The sequence below is a fragment of the Quercus lobata genome, chromosome 12 (assembly GCF_001633185.2).
Source record: "Quercus lobata isolate SW786 chromosome 12, ValleyOak3.0 Primary Assembly, whole genome shotgun sequence".
Classification (NCBI taxonomy): domain Eukaryota; kingdom Viridiplantae; phylum Streptophyta; class Magnoliopsida; order Fagales; family Fagaceae; genus Quercus; species Quercus lobata.
In genome coordinates this window covers 24,168,353-24,192,683 of record NC_044915.1, presented here as the reverse complement: position 1 = coordinate 24,192,683, position 24,331 = coordinate 24,168,353, and the positions used below count along the sequence as shown (strand labels likewise).

Below are 24,331 nucleotides of genomic sequence, written 5' to 3'. Positions count from 1 at the left end.
CCAATGGGCTGCTTTTGTATCTTGGTTTGGGCCAATTCCCATCTCCATTCTGCCTTTATCTGTGGTGAAAGTTTTAGATAAAGATGGTTCCAAGTCCAAACCTTTTTGTATTTCCCCTATATTGAGTTATGTAATAAAATATTTATTCAGCAAAAAAAAAAAAAAATACTATCTTGTTTTTAATAGTTACAATAAGTTTGAGGCGGGAGGGAAGGGGGGTTTGAACACTGTAACAATAATTAAGAGCACATTATACCACTTACACTTTTCAAGAACTATTGTTTATTAATTAGATTAAAAACTCAATTAAGAGCAATGCAGTAGCTTGAAGATTGACCATACACGAGTTTACAAGAAAAAAGAGTTATAATATTAGATATGGTTGAAGGATGTTCCACCTTTTCTTATCGATTTTCTAATGCATGACATTTATAACATGAATGTCTGATACCAAATTTTGCGTCATTAAAAATGATATTTGTTTATTAGAAAAACAAAAAACACTTATGTAGAGGGTTGGAATCAACAGACCGATCCAAGTTAGAAACTCTGTAAAAACTGTATTCAAGGGTCATTCTGCCATTAAATGCGGTAGGTTGAGTGTATATAGTGCATTTAATGTGGAAGTGATGGGTACTTTATATGGGAACTTCCCGTTTTCTTTACCTGAACATCTCTACTTATTTCCTCGATCTTCAGTCTTCTGGCTCAGGTGGCTTATCTAAAGTCTCCTGAGGAGTGTTCGCTACTTAGACTCCTCAGGTGGTTCATTTCTTCGGTTTCAATACCTGGGCTCTTATCAACGTGTTGGGCCGAAGTTGATGAGAAGTTGGGCCCACCTCCTCCTCTGGTTGGACCTAATTGGCAATATTTAGTGTTCAAACCTTACCCTTCCACAACTTACATGACAACATCCTATAAAAAAAAGAAGTCAAATATTTTTATTTCATGTTATCTATTGTTTATTATGGAAAAGAAACCCTTGCATGACAACATCCTATTAATTTTATATAAAAAAAAAAAGTTAAATACTTTTATTTCGTAATATTCATTCATTTTTTTAGCCTAAAAAAAAAATATTATTCATTCATTCTAAGTTAATTGATTGAATTTTATAACATTATCAATATTTTAAGTAGAGATCAAAACAATGACAATTAACAGTTAAGTAAATGAAAAAGTATAAAAAAAAGGTGGTAAATATTAATTTCAAAGATGAAGGGATAAAGTTCTAAGAATCTAATTTATTGCATAATGGAGTTATCCAATAAATTCTAAAAATGTAAGAATAAAATTCAATCGTTTTACATTTTCCTTTTTAGAAATACTATTATACTTCTAAACTTAGAATGACCAAGTTTTAAAATGTGTTATAGATAATACTAAACTAGTCATTAATAATAATTAAAAAAAAAAAAAATCAAAGTTAGTCGGTATTGACATAGTACAACATTATCTAAGTATTAAAGAAACGTCATATTCATAATATTTTCACCACAAATTTTAGATGATATATTTTTTTTCTACCAGCAACAATATGCTACCTAAGATTAGTATTAAAGTCAATAAAAATTTCATTTTCTTGAAATATCCGAAGTGACAGGCTGTCGTCGACAAAATTAGCAGTTCTTACCAAGAGTCAAAAAGTCAATTCAGATTTTTCTTGCCCGTGAGGCAAAAAAACATTAACAACAACAATCTTAATTTAACTAACATTAACATGATAGCGTAGACTTAACAACAAAGGGCCCCACCAAATTAAAAGATTTTTTTTTTCTTTCTTAAAAAAGAAAAGAAAAACAAATTAAAGGTTCTTTCTTTTAAAATTGTTTGATTTTGATTTTTGATATTCACAAAATCTGTCGGTTGAAAATGAACAGATAAAATATCTACCTCCCGTGTTCGTTACCACACCGTATAAAAATCTGACCGCACCTTCCTTTCGCGCCGTGGGCTTCAACTTTTCTTTATAGCTCTCTCTCTAGATAGAGAGTCTCAACTCGTTCTCTCTCTCTCTCTCTCTCTCTCTAGAAAGAGAAGCTCAGATTCGCTACAGATTACCATGAGAAGCGACTTGTAGGTAGATTTTTCTCTTTTTCTTTCTCAGTTTATTAGTCTTTAGTTCTTGTTTGGTTCTTGAGAAAATCGAGTAAAGAGAAAAAAAAAAAGGAGGAAAGTAAAATCTTAAGTTAAGTCTTAAGCTTTTTTGTTTGATGGTTTTGTTTATGATAATTGGTTAGCGGCAATGATTCTGAGTTTGCTTTTTTGTTTTTGGTTGCTGAGAAAACGTAGGGAATGAGAGAAAGTAAAAAAAGAAGGGAATGTGAAATCTTAGGTCTTAATTTATATTTATATTTTGCTTGATTTTGTTTTTTTTTTTTTTTAAAGGTGGAAGAGAGCTGAATTGGTTAGTTAGTGAAAACGATATTGAGGTTGCTTTTGTGTTTGGTTGCCCAGAAAGTGAGGGATGAAAAGAACAGAAAGCTATGGCGTAGGTGTTAAGTTTTCTATTGTTCTTTGCTTCTGATTCGTTTAGAGCTGAAATGGTTGAGTATAGAAGGAAAAAGGAATGAATCTAAGAAAAAACAAACACAAAAGAGAAACTTTTTGAGGCTTAGGATATTTTGGTTTTGCTTCTTTGTTCTAATTCACATCTTTTTGACTTTAAAAAAAATGCTTTTTTGTTTTCTACTGAAAATAACTGAATTATTCAGTTTTATTTTTTGAACTCTTTTTTAAATGTTTAAATAGAGGACATTGTTTGGTTGTATAATCACATCTCTTTTTAGCCTTTTAGGTTTATAAAAATGGTATAATTTGATGTTATATTGTTTCATATTCATATTTATTTGAAATTTTCATCATGTATGTTTATAATTTGTATATAGTTATTATGGGAAAATGGGGTACTCACTTTTTTAATATACCTATGAATTTATGTATATCTTTGTGTCTATGAACAGAGAGTTTCTTGTGCCTATTTGAGATTGAAGTGGCTTCATGGGTTTCAGTATGAGCTCTTTTTTTATGAACTTGGGTGTGGCAGCCCCTAATGAAACTTCGGTCAATTCTATTACTTTATTTGTGTTGCTTCTTACTGCTTGTATTGTGATCGGGCATCTTCTAGAGAAGAGTAGATGGATGACTGAGTCGATTACTGCCCTTGCCATTGTGAGTTTCTCTAACTGATATACAATTAGTTGGTGGCTTGCTAGTTTCGATTGTAATTACCCATGATTTATGTAGTATTATGGAAGTCTGTGGAGTCATTGTTTTTGGGGTTGATTGCAGGGTCTCTGTACTGGAATTGTAATTCTACTAAATACTAAGGGAAAAAGCTCACACGTCTTAGTCTTTAGTGAAGATCTCTTCTTTATATATCTTCTTCCACCCATTATCTTTAATGCTGGGTAAGTTTGGTTCTCTTTATCACAACCTTTACCTTTTTGGTTGATGCTTTTTGCCATTTTCAATACATCTCAATGATGCTACTTCTGAATATTACAATTGATTTCTATGAAAGATTAAATTCCTGTTTATTGTTAGGAGGTTTAAGTATATTATATGGAGTTGTAGCCGTGCTGCATTTTATTTGCGACTAGTAATAATGGTTCATTTATTTATTTGTCTGCATTCCAAATTTGATTTGAAGTGTAATTGGGGAAGATGCAGGCTCCAGATTATTTTCTTCCTACCTCCTCTTTTTAGCTTCTGAGACTTAGCCCATAATCTAGATAAAAGGTTACTGTGAAACTACAGTGTCTACTGCTGTCAGCAAACCATACATTCAATTAATGAACTTGAAATTATTAACAGCAATAGTCTTCCTGATGTTCCTATTCATATTCCTCCTTGACCTTAAACTCTAGATTTTAGAACATCTCTGCATTTTGAACTCTTTACCCATTGTATCTGTTTTCATGGACTACCGTAATCAACAACAACATAAAGCTTAGCTAATTTCCTCCTTAGCTGAGTATTTATATACCCCGTGCTTATATTTGAGTTTGAACTGTTATCTTTAGCTGTCTGGTCTTCATTTTAGTCAATTTTATTAATTTGTGTGAACTTTGGATGGATTGTGCATATCGTCTTTTTAATGCTGGTATTGGAGAGAAATTTATGAATGTCAAAGATTGAATTTTGGTGCCTTGTTTCCTGACCAGATCCTTTCCTGTTCAGGTTTCAGGTGAAAAAGAAGCAATTTTTCCGAAACTTTATGACAATCACTTTGTTTGGTGCTGTTGGTACTTTGATATCCTTTACCATCATATCGCTAGGTATGTTGAGAATGTGCAGGCATGCTTACATCAGATGGATATGGCAACATGCAGTCTTCAATAAAATGTTGCATTATTTGATGTAATTTAGCTAACATGCATATATATATTACCTAATTGGTATCGATTCAGAATATGCTCTTTTTTTTGGTCATGTTGTAACTTACAGAATCTTGATCCAGGTTCAATGCAGCTATTCAAAAAATTGGATATTGGCTTCCTGGAGATTGGAGATTATCTCGGTAATCTCTCACTTTCTTTTGTTAATTTGCATATGAATGCTTGGCAGACGTAGATTTTCTGTGGGTGTTGGGTCTTTTGGATAACATATATGAAGTTGGGGTTCAGACTCTGCATGCCTCTTTGCTCTATGGATTGGGTTGGAATTTAACCCATGCACAAGTGTTTTGATGAATCCCATTGAAACTCGAAATCTTTGGCTCATTAAAATTCATGGTTATGTTTATGTAAATTTTTTGCTAAAACAAATAATATGTGCGCTATCTTTAATGTTCTCTCTCTAATTGCCTGTGTATGATACCATTTCCATTGCTCTACCCATGATTGGTTGCAAAAAAATCCCCTGCCTCTTAAAAGTTATATCTTCACTTAAAGCTTAAAATATGTTATGCCTTGTACTGCTTTATTCTTTGGACTCGGTCCTAAATATTGCATTTCTTCATTTTTTGTAGCAATTGGAGCTATATTCTCAGCTACAGATTCTGTTTGCACATTACAGGTATAAAAGTATTGTCAAGGTGTTGGCTTTATGTACAATAGCTAGAAATTAGTGAATAACTAGATAAACATTCCTTATAAAGTTCCCCTATGATATGGCAGGTGCTTAATCAGGAAGAAACACCTTTCCTGTACAGTGTAGTCTTTGGGGAAGGTGTACTCAATGATGCCACATCTGTGGTACTTTTCAATGCAATTCAGAGATTTGACCTTTCTCATATCACCTCAACCAATGTCATGCAATTCATTGGCAATTTCTTATCTTTATTCTTCACCAGCACGGTGCTGGGGGTAGCAGTGAGTCCCTCTCTCTCTCTCTCTCTCTCTCCCCCCCTTTGTGTGTTTTTGAGCACACTGCACATGCATGTATGTTTGCTTATCTTTCCAATTGTTTACACTGCCTTATTACTGCTATTTAAGTTCAACAACGTAAATTCTCCTTTTTCATTCTGTGTGATAACAATTGGAGTATGAATTGTGTTTCTCCGTGCTCCTGGGACCATTTAGCTCACCTTAGCAAGGATCCTAAATGAATTAGCAAACTAATATGCTCCATTGAATGAGGTGAGAGTAGAAATTCTTGGTAACATCTGAGTATGGGGGAAGTTCTAATCACTGGGCTTTTCTATATCATGAAGATTCAATGGTGATAGAAATCCAATTACTTAAGCCCCAGGTTTTTCTGGAAGAAAAATCCTTTTTTTTAATAAGTAAGAATGTTATATATAACAATGGCTACTCTATGCATGAAGAACATAGAGAAACCCAGAAGATACAAGAAGAAGAAAACAGAGAAAAAACAAAAAAGAAAAGGTGATGGTGCATGTGATGCAGTCATGCGGTTTTAGTTTTATTTTTCCTTTTTTTAGGAGAGGGCGGGGGGGGAATCACTTGGCTTTTCTCATTGGAAAGATTCAATGGTAGTAATTGAGATCCAATTACTTAAGCCTCAGATTCTTCTGGAAGGCAGTTTTTTTTGGGACCAAAGTGATGTTGTATGAGATGCAGCCATGCAGTTTTAGTTTTAGTGTATTTTTATATTCTTTTTTTTGTTATTTTATTAGGCATGGGGAATTATATCTTTTATTGACATTTTGTATCTTTTACTTACAGGTTGGATTGCTTAGTGCATACATAATAAAGAAGTTGTACTTTGGCAGGTAGCGAAGGGCAAGAATTGCGATTTGCTTATTATTTAATTCAATTGATCTGTTGTATTATTTGATGTATAAAAAAGTTATGCTTTAGTTTGATTGGGGAACTTTAGGTGTAGTTCAGTATTATTATATTGATTGGTGTGGTGCACCTTGGATTATAACAGCTATTTGGCTATAGAGAACAATTTAGATATGGAATTAGTATTCTAAATATTATTATGATCAATTTGGAACATAAAATCAATAATTTATTTTCTATGAAAAATTGAATAATGTGGGATGAATTAAAGTTTTATATGCATAGCAATTGTCCGGAATGGCCCATGAATTTTAGCATGTGAAGCTTTTAAAACTATTTTTTTTCATTACCAGTGTACTGGATGTGCTGGTATTTCATTGTTGTGATTCTCTTTTGAAAAAAAGGAAGAAAAAAAAGAACTTCTGATCTTCTGTTGTATCAAAAAGAAAAACTGTATACAATATGTTCCTATTCTTTTACATATTTATTTATTTACTTGAAATTGAAGTCATTAAAATTTTTTGGTAGGCACTCCACTGATCGTGAAGTTGCTCTAATGATGCTAATGGCTTACCTTTCGTATATGATGGCTGAAGTAAGATTTTTTAATCTTGAGCTGAAACTTTTGTTTCAGGTCTAGTTATTGGGTTTTATGTCACTGACCTTTGTATTCTAATGATTGTTAATACTTTCCAGCTATTCTATTTAAGTGGCATTCTTACCGTGTTCTTTTGTGGGATTGTCATGTCGCATTACACCTGGCATAATGTGACTGAAAGTTCAAGAATCACAACTAAGTATGTTAACTCTGTAAATAGTTTCTTAAACTTTTGAGACCCACAAACCCTCCCTCCCCTTCATCTCCCGTCATATGATATGTTTTTTCTGAACATCATTAAAACACTTATTTTTCCTTTCCTATTTATGTGTAGGCATTCTTTTGCAACATTGTCATTTGTCTTAGAGATTTTCATCTTCCTATATGTTGGTATGGATGCCTTGGACATGGAGAAGTGGGAATTTGCTTCCAAGAGGTAATATATACAAGTGTTCAAAAGGATAATGCAATCAAGCTTATTCTTCTCTTGTTTAATCTAAATATGTTGTTCCCCTTGTTTTTAGGATCATAAAAATGTTTAATTTCTTTTATATTTATCACAATGCTTTTCAATGTAACTTGTTTTTTTCTTTTTTGTAACTGGATCTTCATTCTAATTTTCAGTCCTAAGACATCGGTTGGTGTGAGTTCGATATTGCTTGCGTTGGTTCTGATTGGAAGAGCAGCTTTTGTATTCCCTCTATGTTTTATATCCAACTTAACTAAGAAGTCTCAGGGCAACAAAATAAGATTTAAGCAGCAGGTAGTATCTTTGGTATTATTGTGTTGAGTTTCCCATCTCCCTGAATTCTCAATGAATCTTTATTATAACTCAAACAGGTGACCATATGGTGGGCTGGACTCATGCGAGGTGCTGTATCTGTGGCACTTGCTTATAATCAGGTAAAATGGGGACAAGTTTACTGTGCTACTCATCACCAGTGTTAAGGCATCCTGCACATTGAGGGAGTTAGGACATGCATAGGTTACTCCACTTTGTGTGTAAGTCATAAAATGGGATGTATGCTTTAGTGGTGAGGATGTCATTTTCCTTGTTTCTTGGTGCATTTTTCACCCTACTACACTATATATTCTCGTTGGTCCTACTGTTTTCAATACGTAGAACTAAATTAATGATACATGGGATGAGATCCCCTCTCATTGAATCCTCCAATTCCTTCTAATTTTTATTTAGATGTAAGATATGTGGCATTTAAAAATCAAATGAATGCCAAGTGTTGCTTATCTGGCTAAAAATGGGAGGAAATTAGAGGGGATCCTTTACCATGATACAAAATGTCATCTTTGTTTATTTGTGGTGGTTTTTACATTTGATGAAGTCTGTATTATGATGTGTGCAGTTTGCTAGTTCAGGGCATACTCAATTGCCAGGGAATGCAATCATGATCACCAGCACCATTACAGTCGTTCTCTTCACTACTGTGGTAAGAGATCTCATTCCACTGAGGTTAAAAATTCCTAAACTTTGGACTGCTCTCTAGTACTTGCCATAATTTCCAATTTATGTTATTTAAACACGGTGATTTCCACTACTGGGTTAATGTGGTTAAACTTTTAATTGACATTTTGTACGTGGATAAGAGGTTGGACATTAGTTCAATGAAAAGTGCTTCCACCCAAGTGATGTGTCATGAGTTTCAGCTCATGAATTAGGTTCTCCAAAATTGGGGGTAAGGTTGTTTACTGACCACCTCTCTTGTAGTCCCTGCAAAAGCAAGAGTCTTATGTAGTAGGTACGACCTTTTATCTACAATAGGCAAAAGCAAGAGTCTTTTGCAGTATACTTCACAGCCTTTGATCATAAGTGGCAGTCTCACTCCCAAAGGGATCCCCATCGGGTTGAGTGGTGCTTGGTTTAGGGAATTATTACCACCATGCTACAAAGGTGGTTTTTTTTTTTTTTTTGGTGAAAAGGAACTTGTATAAAAGAAAGAGCAGAGGCCGAAGCCAGCAGAGGCCAAAGCATTTATGTTACCTTTTATACTTGAATAAGTCATATCTAGATCATCCTGGGGTACTAGATAGTTCTCTGTTAATGAGCTCCTTATTTTCAAGTTTTCCTGTTTAGTTCCTTGGATTGGACTTGCTTCTATTTAGAACATCATAAAGGCTAGTTGCAGCCCTAGCCCATCCAGCAAGTTATTTGTTGTGTGCAATTGTGACCATTGTATTGGCATGTCGTTTGTAGTCTCTGAAAGATGATAGCTATGATAGGATTTTCTTTGTTAGATTTATTTATCATGTTCATTCTCCAAGTTATCATTGATTTGTGGACATTTCAGGTGGGTGGATTATTGACAAAGCCTATTGTAAGGTTCTTGCTACCACAACAGAAACACTCGAGTGGCATAATATCCCCTGATTTGTCATCGTCAAAGTCTTTGAATCTTCCACTTCTTGGCATCAATGGGCAAGAACCAGAAGGTAACTTAAGTACCAACGTTACCCGTCCATCTAGTTTACGAATGCTCTGGACTACCCCAAGTCGCACTGTCCATTGCTATTGGCGAAAGTTTGACGATGCTTTCATGCGTCCTGTGTTTGGTGGGAGGGGTTTTGTTCCTTTTATCCCTGGTTCACCAACGGAAACGGAAGGAATTATCCATTAATGGGAAATAGGAGAAATATATGTAGTAGATATAGAATTTTGAAGATATCTTCTAGTTACGGTATTTGGCGTTCCACCGGCATTTTCTTGTGTAAATAAAATTAAAAAAAAAGAAGTGTTATTATACAATTTCACTTGGAACGCTCATTACTGTGATTCAAACTATAATGTGGACACTGTTTTTTTGATGTATGAACTTTTATATAGATATCCAAAAACAAAAGAGAAATATTATCATGGTAAAAGGCCACAACAATGGAGTCTGACATAAAAAATAAAAAAAGGGTTATGTAATGCCCTGCCGTACTGACTGGGGAAATTGTGGTCTTGAATACTTATTTAATTTTTATTTTCTTCAGAGTTTTTTAAGTCAAAAGAAATAGGCCATTCTCGGGGTGTGAGAGTTTGGTTTGCATTAATCTGCATTCTGCTATTTGTTGATTATAAATTGCTGCCAAATTTTGTCCCAACTTAGAAATACACAATATAAGAGCATTCGCATCAGGTATATATTTGGCATTTGGCACATCAAACACTAATATATTCATGAGATGTTCCAAATCTCAAAAAAAAATTTCAACATACTACAGTGCAGTTTCATTTATGGAACTGCATTGTAGCATGCTACAAAATTTTTTATTATTTGTTTATTCACTCCGGTGGACCCGTATCTCTCTCATTTATTCACTCACACACTCTCTTTCCTCTCATCTGGATTTTTGCTCTCTTTGCCCGCCATTTCTTCTCTCTCTCTTTCTCTCTCTTCCCTCTCCTCCCTGCTCAAGATCTTTGTTTGCCTCTCTTTGCTTCCTACTCTAACCAAACCCAGATTGGAGCCATATTTGTCTGAAGCTGTGTCGTCCTCCACAGCTCTTGCTGCTTCATTCTCCACAACTCGCCGCCAACCTCGAAGCATTTTCCCTCATGTCGCACCGACAACCTTCTTGCATCTTCCGACCTCCCACCTTCGGATCTCTCTCAATCGGGTTGTGGGTGTGAGATTTGGGATGGATTTTGATGTGCTGTGTTTGTGGTTGTGGGTGGTGGTGCTATGGGCAATTTTGGGTTATGGATTGTTGAGGTGGTGTGATTTGATGGTGGATTTGGCAATGGTGGTGTGATTTGTTGGGTGTTTATGTGGTGTTTGATGTGGTGGTTTTGGTGTCTTTGATGGTGGGTTGTGGGGTGATGGACGGTGGTGACTGGTACGGTGGGATGTGGGGAGGTGGGTTTTTTATTTTGCATTTTTATATATTGTTGGTTTTTTTAATATTATTTTAATATTTGTATATATTCTTTTAATGCTATTGAAGAATAGAAGATGTGGTGTACATTGAATTGTAAAATGGTGTGTTAAAATAATAAAATAGTCTTTTGGATGTGTCAAAATAGCTTTTTTTTTTTTCCAACTTTTGATGAGAATGCTCTAAGAAATAAAATGAAATTAGTCTTTTATGTTGTAAAAAGGTTAGGAACTTTGGAGTTTAAAATTTAAATAAATGATTTATCAATGTAATCAACTAACCAATAAATTCTTTTAATTACTCCATATCCTATTCATTTTTAAGAATCATGTCTAATTATAGTTTACCCCTTCTTATATGATAATAAAATATTGAAATGATATTTTGATACCAAAGGTGTTTTTTCCCTTCTTAAATTTAGTGGAATTATGGTTATTATTATAATAGTTACAAATTACAATAGGGAGAGAGGATTTGAATCCTAAATTTATTTGTTAGAAACATTAAAAAGTGTCAATTGAATTACAAAGCTCTCGATGGTTTTCTATTATTCTAGTGGCTAAAGTGGGTAAAAATGACAAAATACCCCTTTTGCCCAAAAGATCCAGCAAAATGCCCATGTTTTGAAACTATCTAGCGAAATGCCCTTGTTTTGAAACTTGATTTTCTAAAAATCGAGTTTCAATGTAAAACTCGATTTGTAGAAAATCAAGTTATAGGCAATCAAGCGTAAAAAAAAAAAAAAAAAAAAAAATTATGGAATTCCATTTGAAATTTTTCAAGGAACTCGAGTTCCTTACTGAAATTCGATTTTTAGAAAATCGAATTTCAAAACAGGGGCATTTTGCTGGAACTTTTGGGCGAAATGGGTATTTTGCCATTTTAGCTGGCTATAAAGTGTGTGTGGTTAGTATTTGTGGTCTTGTCCTTAAGTTTATTTTAATTATTTTATTATATATATATATAGATTAGTTGAATTAAAACGCTTATAAAAAAAATGCTTAGTTGTTTTGAATTTATTCATTTTTTTTTAATATTACATTATTTGTTCACTAAGTATTTGAATTCAATTGGAATTCAATTAGAAAATCTAAAGTATTGTAGGTTTGTACCTAAGGTTTTGATAAACTATCTTTACAAATTTCCTTCAAAATAAACTAGTTCAAAGAAGGAGTTACTGTGGAGAGCAAAAGAATCGGCTGCCAAAGGTGGAGACTATGAGCCAGTTGTCACCCTTAGACGTGATCTCAATGTTTTGCTTGACAGGGAAAGCTGGATGTGGAGACAGAGAGCAAGAACACAATGGTTGGCGAAAGGAGATAAGAATACAAAGTGTTTTCATGTGGTGGCTACTCAGAGAAAAAGAAGAAACTTTATAAAAGGAATTCGAGAGAAGGAAGGGGTATGGCAGTCAGAGGATGAGGTAGTGTCTTCAATTTTTGTTGACTTTTATACCAGACTCTTTACGTCATCAAATGCCCATGATATTGACCGAGTCTTAGAGGGAGTGAATAAGGTTGTTTCTGACAATATGAATGCCGAATTGTTGATGCCTTATAGCAAAGAAGAGGTGGATGTAGCTATTAAACAAATGGCATCGTTAAAAGCACCAAGTCCAGATGGGATGCTGCCCATTTTTTATCAGTCCTTTTGGCAAAATGTGGGCTCAAAAGTTACTGAAGCTATCCTCTCCTGTTTGAATTCTGATGATTGCCTTTTGTTTTGTAGGTCAAACGCAGCTGAATGCCAAAAAATTCAGCTTCTTCTTGATTGGTACGAAGCTGCATCGGGCCAGCAATTGAACAAGGCTAAGACCACTATCGAAGACCACTATCTTCTTTACCTGAAATACTTCTGCAGAGGTTGAACAGGAGATTAAGGATCTTTTGGGAGTGCCGGCCATAAAGCAATATGACAAATATTTGGGTTTGCCATCTCTTGTGGGGAGGCAGAAAAAAGCTTGCTTCAATCAGATTAAGGAAAGGATTTGGAATAAGATGCAAAGTTGGAAAGAGAGACTATTATCTCAAGCCGGGAAGGAAGTAATGATTAAGGCCGTGATCCAATCCATCCCCACTTACCTGAAATACTTCTGCAGAGGTTGAACAGGAGATTAAGGATCTTTTGGGAGTGCCGGCCATAAAGCAATATGACAAATATTTGGGTTTGCCATCTCTTGTGGGGAGGCAGAAAAAAGCTTGCTTCAATCAGATTAAGGAAAGGATTTGGAATAAGATGCAAAGTTGGAAAGAGAGACTATTATCTCAAGCCGGGAAGGAAGTAATGATTAAGGCCGTGATCCAATCCATCCCCACTTACTCTATGAATGTGTTTCGCTTGCCACTTAGGTTGATTAAAGACATTGAGTCTTGATCCGCAAATTTTGGTGGGGGAATCAAGATAAACACAAGGAAGATGCAATGGGTGAAGTGGAGGACGCTCTGCTCCTCAAAATCTCTTGAGGTATGGGATTTCGTGATCTTCGACAATAATGATGCACTCCTTGGTAAACAGGTGTGGAGGCTTTTTCATGAAAAGATACTTCGCTTTATAAAGTGTTCAAGCCAAAATATTTTCCTTCGGTTGTATTCTGGATGCTGAGATCAACCCACGAAGCTCTATGAATGTGTTTCGCTTGCCACTTAGGTTGATTAAAGACATTGAGTCTATGATCCGCAAATTTTGGTGGGGGAATCAAGATAACACAAGGAAGATGCAATGGGTGAAGTGGAGGACGCTCTGCTCCTCAAAATCTCTTGGAGGTATGGGATTTCGTGATCTTCGACAATTTAATGATGCACTCCTTGGTAAACAGGTGTGGAGGCTTTTTCATAAAAAAGATACTTCGCTTTATAAAGTGTTCAAGCCAAAATATTTTCCTTCGGGTTGTATTCTGGATGCTGAGATCAACCCACGAAGCTCTTTTGCATGGAAAAGTATAATGCAGGCAAAGGATGTTATTTGTAAGGGTGCAAGATGGCGTGTTGGGGATGGCTCTTCAATAGATATATGGAAGCACATGTGGATAGACTCTTCAGGGGGTGGAAAAATACTTTCTCCTCGGCTGAACTCATCTTTGGTTGTAGTAAAGGATTTGTTTATCATTGGAACGAAGATGTGGAATTCGGACCTAATTGATCAGAATTTCTAACCTTGGGAGGCTGAATGCATAAAGAGCATGCCTGTTAGTTTTCATACTGACAGGGATTCACTTATTTGGCCGTGGACCTCAGATGGAGTATACTTGGTTAGGAGTGCTTACCAGATTTTGGCTAATGATTCTCTCTTATCCCAGGCAGGTTCATCCAATCCAGATGACTCAAAGCCCTTGTGGAATGGTATCTGGAAACTCAAGGTCCCTAACAAAGTCAAGCACTTCATGTGGCAGGCAGCAAATGAATCTCTACCTACAAAGTGCAACCTCTGTGCACGACATGTCCTACTTGAAAGTAGTTGTGGATTGTGCGAAGAGTTTCCAAAAGACGTCATACATTGCCTATGGCTGTGTGATCACGTCAAGTGTATTTGGCTCTCAGATCAAACCTTCCACTACCCACGTACAAGGAAGTTTAGATGCTTTGGTGACTTGGTGTCCTTTGTGTTATCAGAATTACCATCAGGTACTGCTGCGCTATTTTCTATGGTAGCTTGGTGTATCTGGACTAGACGTAACAAGTTGAGAGAAAGGCAACCGTGTGGGATGTTAGAGAAACTGTGAAGAGAGCGAGGGAGTTGCTGTAGGAATTTACTGATGTTCAAGACACTCCTGTACGGTCTGCTATTCCTCGGGTGGAGGCGAGATGGAAGCCACCTAGTGCCGGGCTTTTCAAGATCAATTTCAACGGAGCTGTGTTTGCGGATAGGTCGTTGGCTGGGCTGGGTATTGTCATCCGCGATGAGTTCGGGCTAATCATCGTGACCCTTAGTCAGAAAATCCCTTTGCCAAGCTCAGTGGAATTGGTGGAAGCTCTGGCAGCACGGTGTGCTCTTATTTTCGCCCAAGAGATCAACATCTTCAAGGCCGAGGTGGAAGGGGACTCCTTGAAAGTCATTCAGGCACTCAATAACCCAAAGCCCAACAGAACTCAGATGGGCCACATTATAAGTGATATCCAAAGATTAGTTGCTGGCATGCAGAGTTTTATTTTCAATCATACACGTAGGGGGGGGGGGCAATAGATTAGCCCATTCCCTTGCAAAGATAGCAGTTTTAGCTGCTGATACAGATGTGTGGTTAGAAGAACTACCACAAGACTTGATTGATGTATTTTAGTTTGATTTGTCTTAATGAAGTTGACTTACCTTTCCCTCAAAAAAAAAAAAAAAAAAAAAAAAAAAAAACTCCAAAATGTAACACTCTTCAAAGGAATAAAGAGGTAAAATGGAATACTCTAATGGAGATGGATGACTTTTATACTCAAGAAAGTGTAAGTGCCCGTTTGGCATAAGTTTATTTGTTTATTATTATTATTTTTTGGATTGCTTTTAGCTAAAAGTAGACTAAAGTATATGTATATTTTAAAAAATGAGAAAAAAAAAAAAGTTTTAGAAAATTGTATATAAACAAAACAAGTTAAAAGTTAAAAGAAAACCTGAGGATAAATTGAATATATTTGCAAATAAAGTTAATAAACACCAAATTTTCTTGAACAGATACCCATAGTAGAGGCCATTTGTCTTGGTGGGTTACTTTAAAGTAAGACCATAAAACAAGAATCCTATTTGTCCCTTCTCCCATAAATCCTAATAGGATAATAACTTAGGAAGTTCAACATTATTTTGTTGATTAAAAAGATAGAAGAAAGTTAAACATTATTAGCCCCAAGGAATATAGAAGGCTCTTTATGATATTTTAATTATTAGCCCCAAGGAATATAGAAGGCTCTTTATGATATTTTTTTCGACCGTTGCACTCATTTTCTTTTGACCCCACTTGGGCCACTACGCTCCCCCACATGATTCATCATACATCTCACCCATAAATTAAGCTTTCAACCTTCGATTCTTCGTTACTCAAAAAAAAAAAAAAAAAAAAAGTTTCAACCTTCGAGCACGGGTTAATCCATAAATACCAAATATCTCTAAAACACCTTTGCGACTTTTATGCAACAATATTATAAATAAATGGATTTCAATTAGTTTGAATAGTAATTTTTTTTTTTGTTGGATATTTATTGAACAGTAAATTCTTTCCCCCCTAATAAGGGCTCTTAGATTGAATTCAGCTTATATAAAACTAGCCTTATCATATATACTCTGCGTGTGAGATGAGTTTTTTTTTTGGTCTAATGTTATAATTTTTTTTTTAAAAATTTTTTTGGATAAATTTGTTTTGAAGACATGGATTAGTAGTAGAATGTCTAATTTTATAGGCATTTTAAATGAAGTTGAAGATATATTTTTACCTGGTTGTCTTTAAGTTTTTTCTCTGTTAAACCTAAGGTTTAAGGGTATTTCTAAATCACATAAAAGTTCAGTCCAAAGAGGGGAATCCTTTTATCTATACTATATTCTATATTATATATAAGATGATTTTCTATTTAATGAAATCTATCAGTTTTGTTGCTCTAAAAAAAAGCTGATTTGCTTTCAAAAAAAAAAAAAAAAAGAACTTTTATGTGGTTCAAAAATACCCTCATTAATGAAGGGTAACTTTATTTAGAAATATGGTTATAAATGTTAAATAACAAATTTCATTTTGAATTCAAAAAGAAAATTCTTAAAATTTTGGATTTTTTTTTTCCTTTGCATTCAAAAAAGAAATTACTGCTTTATTTCTAAAGTTTATCCTTTTAATTTGTTTGAAAAATATAAAAAAATATTTTAAAATTATAATAGATGCAAATTATTAACCTTTACTCAAAAAAATAGAAGAGTCTCACACATGTGTTCAGAGGTTAGTAGATAGTATAAATATCAATCAGTATATTAGCTTAATGATAAATAACCATTATTATAAAATGAAAACTATAAATTTAAGTATTTATTAAAATAAAAATTATATTAAAATTGAAACCACTAGAAAATTGGCCAATTACATATATTAAACTCTCAAAGAGTGGGATAAAATATTTCTATTCAAAAAATATATATATATTTTAGGAAAATATTCAAAAGATTTGAGGGGTTGTTGTTGTTGTTGTTTTTTTATTTTTTATTTATTTTCTAAGCCTCTACGAAAGAAAAGCTTGGAGTTCAAATGTTCAATTAATTAAGGTTGGTTTGGATAGCACGTTCACGTCCACGTTTGTTCTCCTTGCGTGTTTTCAGCTTTTTTTTTTTTTTTTTGGGTAAATTCCACAAACCTACCCTGAGGTTTGGACTAATACCAATAAAGTCCACAACATTTAAAAAGTGACCATTTTAGTCCTTTTTGCCAAACGGTTTGTAACACCGTTACATTCCCTCTGTCCTCTCTCTAACCCCTCTCCTGAGTCTTCTCTCTTCCCTTTCTGTAATTCAGAGAAGAAGAAAAAAATTGAAGAATAGAATCCACAAAGCCAACGACCCGACCCAGCAAACCCACAAAAAGCCAGTGACCACCAACCACCAACCACCAACAAAACCCACAAAACCATCAACCACCAGCAAAGCAACGGCATCAACAAAACCCACAAACCCAGAACCACCGACCACCAACAAAACCCACAAATCCATAAGCAACACCAACCACCCCAAAACAAACCCAGAACCAAAAACACTAACCAAAACCCACAAAAAACCAAATTCTCCATCACCAATCCTAACCAAAACCGACCCACTACAAAACCCACCACCACAGCGCCACCGCAAAGAGGAAGAGAGAAGAGAAATTGCAAACCCACCACCACGGCGCCGAATTTGAGTAGAGGAGATTGAAACGTCGCCAGAAGTCGCCGGATCTGAGTGGAGGAGAGTGAAACGTTACCGGTCTAAGCTTAAACATCGCCGGATCTAAGTGGGTTTTTGAAAATACTTCGGATCTGAACCAAACTCATCGGATCTAAACAGATCTGAGAAAAATCGTCGTCGGAGCTAAGCGAAGGATGGCTGATCGTCGCCGGATTTGAGCAGAGGATGGTTAATTTGAAGTGGTGGTAGGTCGGGTCGAGTGGCTGGGTTGCTCGGTTTGGTCAGAGGTTATGGCCTTAGATGAGGAGAGAAAGAGAGAGGTGATTCTGGAGAGAGAAAAGAACAAGAAGAATGAAGAAAAATAAAAAGTAACGGTGTTACAAACCGTTTGGCAAAAAGGACTAAAATGGTCACTTTTTAAATGTTGTGGACTTTATTGGTATTAGTCCAAACCTCAGGGGAGGTTTGTGGAATTTACCCTTTTTTTTTTTTTAAGACCAGAGCCTGGTGCACACCAAGGCATATGAATAGTAAAATGAAAGAGTGAACAGTAATTTTTTACATATTTAAAAATTATTTTGCTACAGTGTTTTCAGCAAAATAAGTTGTTTCCAAATGCACACTAAGGGTCTGTTTGGATACAACTTATTTTTGCTAAAACTGAAAACACTGTAACAAAATAATTTATAAATGTGTGAATACTATTGTGGGACCTGTGAACAGTGCATTTTGTCTCTGCATAATAAATTTATGTGATTTTACTGTTCACGCGTTGGAAAAAAAAAAAAAAAAAAAAAGGAGAGAAGTTGAAAACGTGAACGTGGATCCGCGTTTGCGGATCCAAACGCTCACTAAGACAAGATTGCCAGTATCATATTAGGCAAAAATCAAGGTACGAACAAAATTTCAAAAATGAAAGATTTTAATTTTAATTTGAACTTTTAAATAATTTTCCAATAATTTGTTAAATACATTGGGATAGAGACACCTAGACTAATTTTAAATAGCTTAAACATAGTATGAAGTGATTTTTTTTTTTTTTTTTTTAAATTTATAACAGTTATAAATGGACATGAAATTTATTAATATATAGTTTTTATTTCTATCCATTAGGTGTAAATTATCATTTCAAATTTTTATTTGAACAACAAAGTCTCCAAAATCACGTGTTAAATTTAAATCTACAAGTAATTTGAGGATAAAAGTCAAAAAGAGAATAAATTCAGCCGAAGATAAGATAATTATTTTATTTTATTTTTGAATGCATTTGATTTTTATGGGAAAAAACGTAATTTTCAGCAGAGCGTCATTCATGCCTCGTGGGCTACGACTTTGTTTGGCATAGAAATACACGTGTCAAAATCCCAGTGGCCAAGACCCAAATTTCAATTCTAGTACGAGACAAACTAATTTGGAACTCGAGGAACTCCCATTTAAAACTCGTATTACACTCACGACTACTACACACGCACACGGTCACAGAGACAGAGAGAGAGAGAGAGAGAGAGAGAGAGAGATCCAACTTTGGCTTCTCCGTGGAGAAGATCAAACAGTACCAGGTACCCTTTTACTCTTTCTTTCTATATGTGTCTGTGTCTGTGTTCTGCTTACTAGATTTGTTGTGTTTCCTTAACGTTTGACAATGGTGTTTTTTTTTTTTTAGTTGTTTGGTTTGGTTTGGTGGGTTATACTTATGAAAACACCAAAAGCTTGCATCTTTCTTGTTCTTGTTATTGTTCTAGTTCTTATTTTTGTGGTGAAGTTTCAAGTGATTGGTCTAGGTGGACGTAGAACACTGTTGCATCTTTCTTGTTCTTGTCACTCAGTTCTGTTTTATTTGAAACTTGAAGATACTTTTTTTTTTTTTCCTAGTGTGAATTTTCTAGTAATGAAAATTTAATTGCTTTTCGGGGGTTTATTTGGTCAGTTTTTTTTTTTTTTTTTTTTCCTAGTGTGAATTTTCTAGTAATAGAAAATTTAATTGCTTTTCTGAGGTTTATCTGGTCAGTTTTTATATATGGGAAGAAAATTATAAGGTATCAAAAAAAAAAAAAAATCATCTTGGCCTTTTAGGAAATAAAATGTTTATTATATTGGCTTTTTTTTTTTCTTTTTTTTTTTTAAAATTTTTAATTTACAATTCTTTTCTAGTCGCCTATTAATAGTGCTGTTAATGACGGTTATCTAGTGGTACTATGTGGTATCACTGGTTGTTGGGTAGGTTCTTTATAAAAAAAAATTCTTTTTGGGAAAAAAATCTGAGTTTTTGAAAAATTAGATTTCCTCTATAAGCTTTTTAGGATGTAAATTACAATCTTCTATTCCTGGTCCGCCCTCTTTGACATGTGCTTTACCAACACATATCTTTTATATAAAATCAGGCTAATTTTGTGAGTTCTGAATTTTTAAAAGAAAGTTTGAATTTTTATTTTTTGGGTGCTTGATATGTTTTAATTTATTTCTGGGAAATAAAAGTTTGAAATTTGAGATGATGGTATTGATTTTGTACAGGTAAGGAGTAATAAGATAGTGGGAATGATGATGAGGAAGCAAACATCACATTGGTGGTGGCTTGACAGCCACAACAAGTCAAAGCGCTCTCCATGGCTTCAATCCACTCTTGCTGGTACCTATCTTATCTCTCTCAAGTCTCAATTTAGTTATTTCCTTGTTGAATTTTTTTCACCACTTGGAAAATTTCGTTTAAGGTTAAATATATCATATATCATATATATATATATATATATGTTCCTCAAATTTCAATATGTTGTAATTTAATTCTCGAAAATTTTAAAAGTTATAAATTTCATACTTCTGTCAATTTGTCACTAAATTTGTTCTAGATCATGTCAGTTTTTTTAAGGTGCCATGTCAATATTTAGTGTCACATTTACTATTTTTTCATGGTTGATGGAGGAAAAAAATTGGTGCTTTTTAGGTGTGTGTTGATATCAAGTGGGCCCGGATTACTGGTTTTTTGATTCCTGACCGTTGGAGAATGCGTATTAACTATTTGTTTTTTGAAAGTTTGAGTTTGAAATCTTTGTACTTTTGTGGCCTAGTGTATTTTACTATTTTTAATGGGGATTTGAATTTTGACATACAAGTGAACAAAAGGTGACTGAGACTAGTGGGTGGATCTCCTCAAATGAATACATACAAAATATCTTGATCTAGGAATCGGATTATTCGCTTAAATCAAAAGTAATTAAGAACAACAAAATATGTAATAGCGGACAGCCGTGGGTTTTGTGTGAATGGTATATTTCGACGTTGAAGTCTTGAGTTAAGTAAATTATAAAATACTACTCATAAAGGTAAAGGGACAAAGGGGGTGGGGGGTTGATACTGAAAAGGTTAGGGACAAATCAACTCAATGGGTGGCTTGCTGTAAGTAGAAGATATCTCACGAATGTGGAGGGTTCACATACCTGAGAGGGAGGATGCATAATGAGACAATTATTGTGTCGTAGGTTGTTCGTATCTCTAGTCTTGGATCAAACAAAGATGTTAACAATAAGAAAAGTTTCCACCATTGTTTGGTATATGCCATTACATTAAATATATTGATTCATGGATATGAATAAGTTCCAAGTCTCTAGCTAGTACAAAGCCATAAAGACTATAGTAGCAAGCTAGCTGACTAACAAAATAACAACTTGTATAGTGATGAAAAAGATTGTGCATGACCTTGAGTTAAATGGCTAAAGGGGTCCACTCATATGATGAACTGGTAGACTTGATTATTGAGAATAGGATTGGGGGAAATGAATTTTGGAGACAAAGGACCTCGGGATCTGGGAAGTTTATGGCGCTGGTTCTAATAGGGGATATGTTAGTCAGTGATATGATGATTGTAGGGAATGCAATAGTAAGAGCACTCACTGTTTTCATTTTGGTCCTCTCTGTTTTGATTACCCTTTAACGTCTTGTTTAATGTAAAGACACTTTCTGAACATACAAAGCAGATTCTGAGTACTAAAGAAAGTTGGAAGGTCCATGGGACCCTATAATAATTCTTTGATCTTCCCTTTTTTTATTCTTTATGTTCTCCTTTTCTCCTTTCTAATATTGTTGGTTAAACATGGTAATTGGCTTAGTTTTAATTGATGACCATCTCTATTCTTATATGATAGAGCTAGAGGAGAAGACAAAGGCCATGCTAAAATTGATTGAAGAAGATGCAGATTCCTTTGCTAAGCGTGCAGAGATGTATTACAAGAAACGACCAGAGCTAATTAGCATGGTTGAAGAGTTTTATCGTACTCACCGCTCATTAGCTGAGCGATATGATCAACTTAAGTCCGACTCTGGAACACGCCTCCTCACAACCTTGGCGTCCCCATTTTCTTCGTCTAAATCTAAACCAGAAAAGTTAATGAGTGTGGTGGATCAAACATATGACAGCTACTCGGAGACTTGTGACACTGAAGAGTTAGCTGAGTCTGAAGTTGATGATCCTGAAGAGGAAGATGAACCTCTAGTTGATGATCAAGAAATGAAAGAGGAGGAAATTCCAAGTGGGGTCTGCAATGATGAAGTGAGGAAGTTGAAAGAAGAAATAGAGAGGCTTAAAGAAGAGAATAGAATTCAAAAGGATCAACTAATGCAGAAAGATGAAGAGAAGAGAGAGGTGATAAGGCAGTTGAGTTTGGCAGTGGATATGCTCAAGGACGAAAATGTGAAGCTGAGGAAGCGTGTGGCTAGAGACTCCAACAACAAGAAACGTACCCCTTTAGAGTTCAACAAATTGAAGGGAGCATTTCTAGGGAAGTTATTCAATGGGTTTTCCAAGAATACAGTTGTTGCTTTGTAGATGTGGTTATGTGTTGTAGTAAGTTTTTTTATTTTTATTTTTTGGGGTGGGGGAGAAATGTTGTAGTAAGTAGTGAAGTCTGTTCTACCAAAAAAAGAAAACAGTAATGTAGTATGTAATGCAATCTATATAGATGTATATTGGGGAGATTCCCCTTCCAACTCAAATTAGAAAGTTAATCTAATGCATCCTTTTAAAGTATTTTGGTAAATAATCCCATACAAGTCATTATCAGTAGTACTTTACCCAAAAAGAGCCATTATGTGTAGTGCAAATTGTTTGAACTTTTATTTTGTCTAATGTACTTTTGGTAATTATTAATTAAGCAATAGCCACTCGCCTTCAGAACAAAGCATAGCCACTCGCCTCTTAGCCTCTAGGAGACCTATTCACTGATGCTGTATCAAAGGGTCAAAGTGATTTATGGCTTTTTAAACTCAATTATCGAAATCAATGAATGATAGGTGAACCTTTTTGCAGGATGTTTACCTGTTGAATGGGGATGATAACACAAAAAGGAAGAAGAAAAAGAGGGGGAAAAGGAAGAGAAGCAAGGGGAAGCAATCACTGTTTCAGTGGTAGAACACTAGGATATTTCTTTATAGTAAATCTTCCAAACCTAAAAGAAAGGGAAAAAAAAAAAAAATCAAGATCCTCAATTTACCAACTTTCCCATTAGTGACAATAAAATATGGGATTGGAAGAACAACTACTATTTATTTTTTACTTTTTGGCAGACATTATATTATCACAACTTACAAACTATGCCTTACACTTCATACCTAACATCACACTTCACCAAACCAAGTAATACCAAAACAAAAAAAAAAAATTATACAAACATAAAGTGGAAACACTAGTAACAATAATTGGAGCTGTCAAACAAGCCCTCACATACCAGGGAGCTGCATTATGCAAGCAGCCAGCAATCCCAACAATACAACTAAGTTTAGAGGCCCTGATGGAGCAATAGAAACTGTGGAAGATTCTGGCAAAGTCCCAGATGGTGGAAAGGCCGAGTCTGGTCCGGGAGCAACTGTAACATCCGGGTTTGGAGGGCTCTGGCTTGAAGGAATTGTAGGCACTGATGACTCAGATGGAGGAACTGCCTCACCACCAGGAGAAGGAAATAGTGGAGAAATGTCTGGGGATAGAGCTGGAGAGTACACAGGAGCACCTGGCAAGACTGCAGGTGCAGCTGAAATAGTTGAAACTTTGATATTTAATTCAGAAGCTAAGGCTAATGAAGAATAGTAGGACATAAATATCATGAACATTGCCAAGATTGAGGAAAAGGAAGCCATCAATGATGATAGAATTAATTCCCTTATTATGAAGTATAATAAATGTGTCTAAGAGAAAGGGAGAGAGTGAGGGTTGGAGAGTGAGGAAGAATATGGGAAGAATGTGAGTAGGTTCATGATTAAGGCTTAAAAGGTCTAGTGGAAGTGCTGGTGGGGACTAAATGCTATGTGGCAGAAGATCACTTGGACCTGTTGTGATAGTACAGCTTGCATTTTCTGCTAAGGGACAAGGTCCATATGTGATTTTTGTTCAGAAGAACATGAGGATGAGTTGTCTTTTTTTTATCCTTTTTTCCTTTTTGAGTATTGTTAAATGTTGCTGCAGTAGGCACCTATTAAACAATAAGTCAAAGGGATAAAATTTTTTTTCTAAACTTTTACTTAAGTGTTTATATATTTTGATGTGAACTTATGATTAGTGTATAATAAAAGTAGTGAGAGTGATGAGTTCATGTGAAAGTAATATTGCTTTATTCACAACTAACACCTCAGCAAATTTATGAAAAATATTTTTTTTTTAGATTGTCCTATGAAATCGTGTCATTAATATTTAATTTAAGACAGGTAAGCTTAGCACTTGGCATAAAAAATTTTATCAATTGCATGATAATTTAATAATTACAATCACTATAAAACATATGAAAGTTACAATTTAATCTTACAAACAGGCAGAGACGTAAAGAATATTGAGCATTCCAACCCTATGGACCCGGGA

General features: G+C 34.9%; 5 protein-coding genes across 7 annotated transcripts; 4 read left to right on the top strand and 1 right to left on the bottom strand.

Annotated features, from left to right (window-relative positions):
• Nucleotides 1–1,938: 1,938 nt before the first annotated feature.
• On the top strand, nt 1,939–9,666 carry LOC115971396 (sodium/hydrogen exchanger 2-like). 3 transcript variants are annotated; one of them, XM_031091294.1, is made up of 16 exons: nt 1,939–2,080; nt 2,389–2,491; nt 2,964–3,171; nt 3,292–3,410; nt 4,183–4,280; nt 4,463–4,522; nt 4,973–5,019; nt 5,121–5,315; nt 6,132–6,178; nt 6,723–6,789; nt 6,891–6,991; nt 7,127–7,228; nt 7,417–7,555; nt 7,633–7,695; nt 8,154–8,237; nt 9,096–9,666. In XM_031091294.1, exons 3-16 carry the CDS (start codon nt 3,001–3,003, stop codon nt 9,420–9,422), a joined length of 1,620 nt encoding a protein of 539 aa, XP_030947154.1. In that variant the 5' UTR covers nt 1,939–2,080; nt 2,389–2,491; nt 2,964–3,000; the 3' UTR covers nt 9,423–9,666. The 3 variants fall into 3 exon arrangements, with proteins under 3 accessions (XP_030947154.1, XP_030947155.1, XP_030947153.1); XM_031091295.1 differs by lacking the exon at nt 2,389–2,491 and having other exon boundaries at nt 1,939–2,076; XM_031091293.1 differs by lacking the exon at nt 2,389–2,491.
• A 3,619-nt stretch (nt 9,667–13,285) lies between these two features.
• LOC115970430 (uncharacterized mitochondrial protein AtMg00310-like) lies at nt 13,286–13,816 on the top strand. Its single transcript, XM_031090067.1, has one exon. The coding sequence runs from the start codon at nt 13,286–13,288 to the stop codon at nt 13,814–13,816; it is 531 nt and encodes a 176-aa protein (XP_030945927.1).
• Nucleotides 13,817–13,843: 27 nt separating this feature from the next.
• On the top strand, nt 13,844–15,360 carry LOC115970429. The gene is made up of 3 exons (XM_031090066.1): nt 13,844–14,308; nt 14,407–14,721; nt 15,319–15,360. The coding sequence occupies exons 1-3, from the start codon at nt 13,844–13,846 to the stop codon at nt 15,358–15,360; spliced, it is 822 nt and encodes a 273-aa protein (XP_030945926.1).
• A 3,588-nt stretch (nt 15,361–18,948) lies between these two features.
• On the top strand, nt 18,949–22,513 carry LOC115972580 (protein NETWORKED 3A-like). The gene is made up of 3 exons (XM_031092912.1): nt 18,949–19,055; nt 20,008–20,122; nt 21,633–22,513. Exons 2-3 carry the CDS (start codon nt 20,032–20,034, stop codon nt 22,310–22,312), a joined length of 771 nt encoding a protein of 256 aa, XP_030948772.1. The 5' UTR covers nt 18,949–19,055; nt 20,008–20,031; the 3' UTR covers nt 22,313–22,513.
• Nucleotides 22,514–22,868: 355 nt separating this feature from the next.
• Nucleotides 22,869–23,764, bottom strand: LOC115971987 (classical arabinogalactan protein 26-like). Its single transcript, XM_031092116.1, has one exon. It carries the CDS (start codon nt 23,614–23,616, stop codon nt 23,203–23,205), a length of 414 nt encoding a protein of 137 aa, XP_030947976.1. The 5' UTR covers nt 23,617–23,764; the 3' UTR covers nt 22,869–23,202.
• Nucleotides 23,765–24,331: the final 567 nt, after the last annotated feature.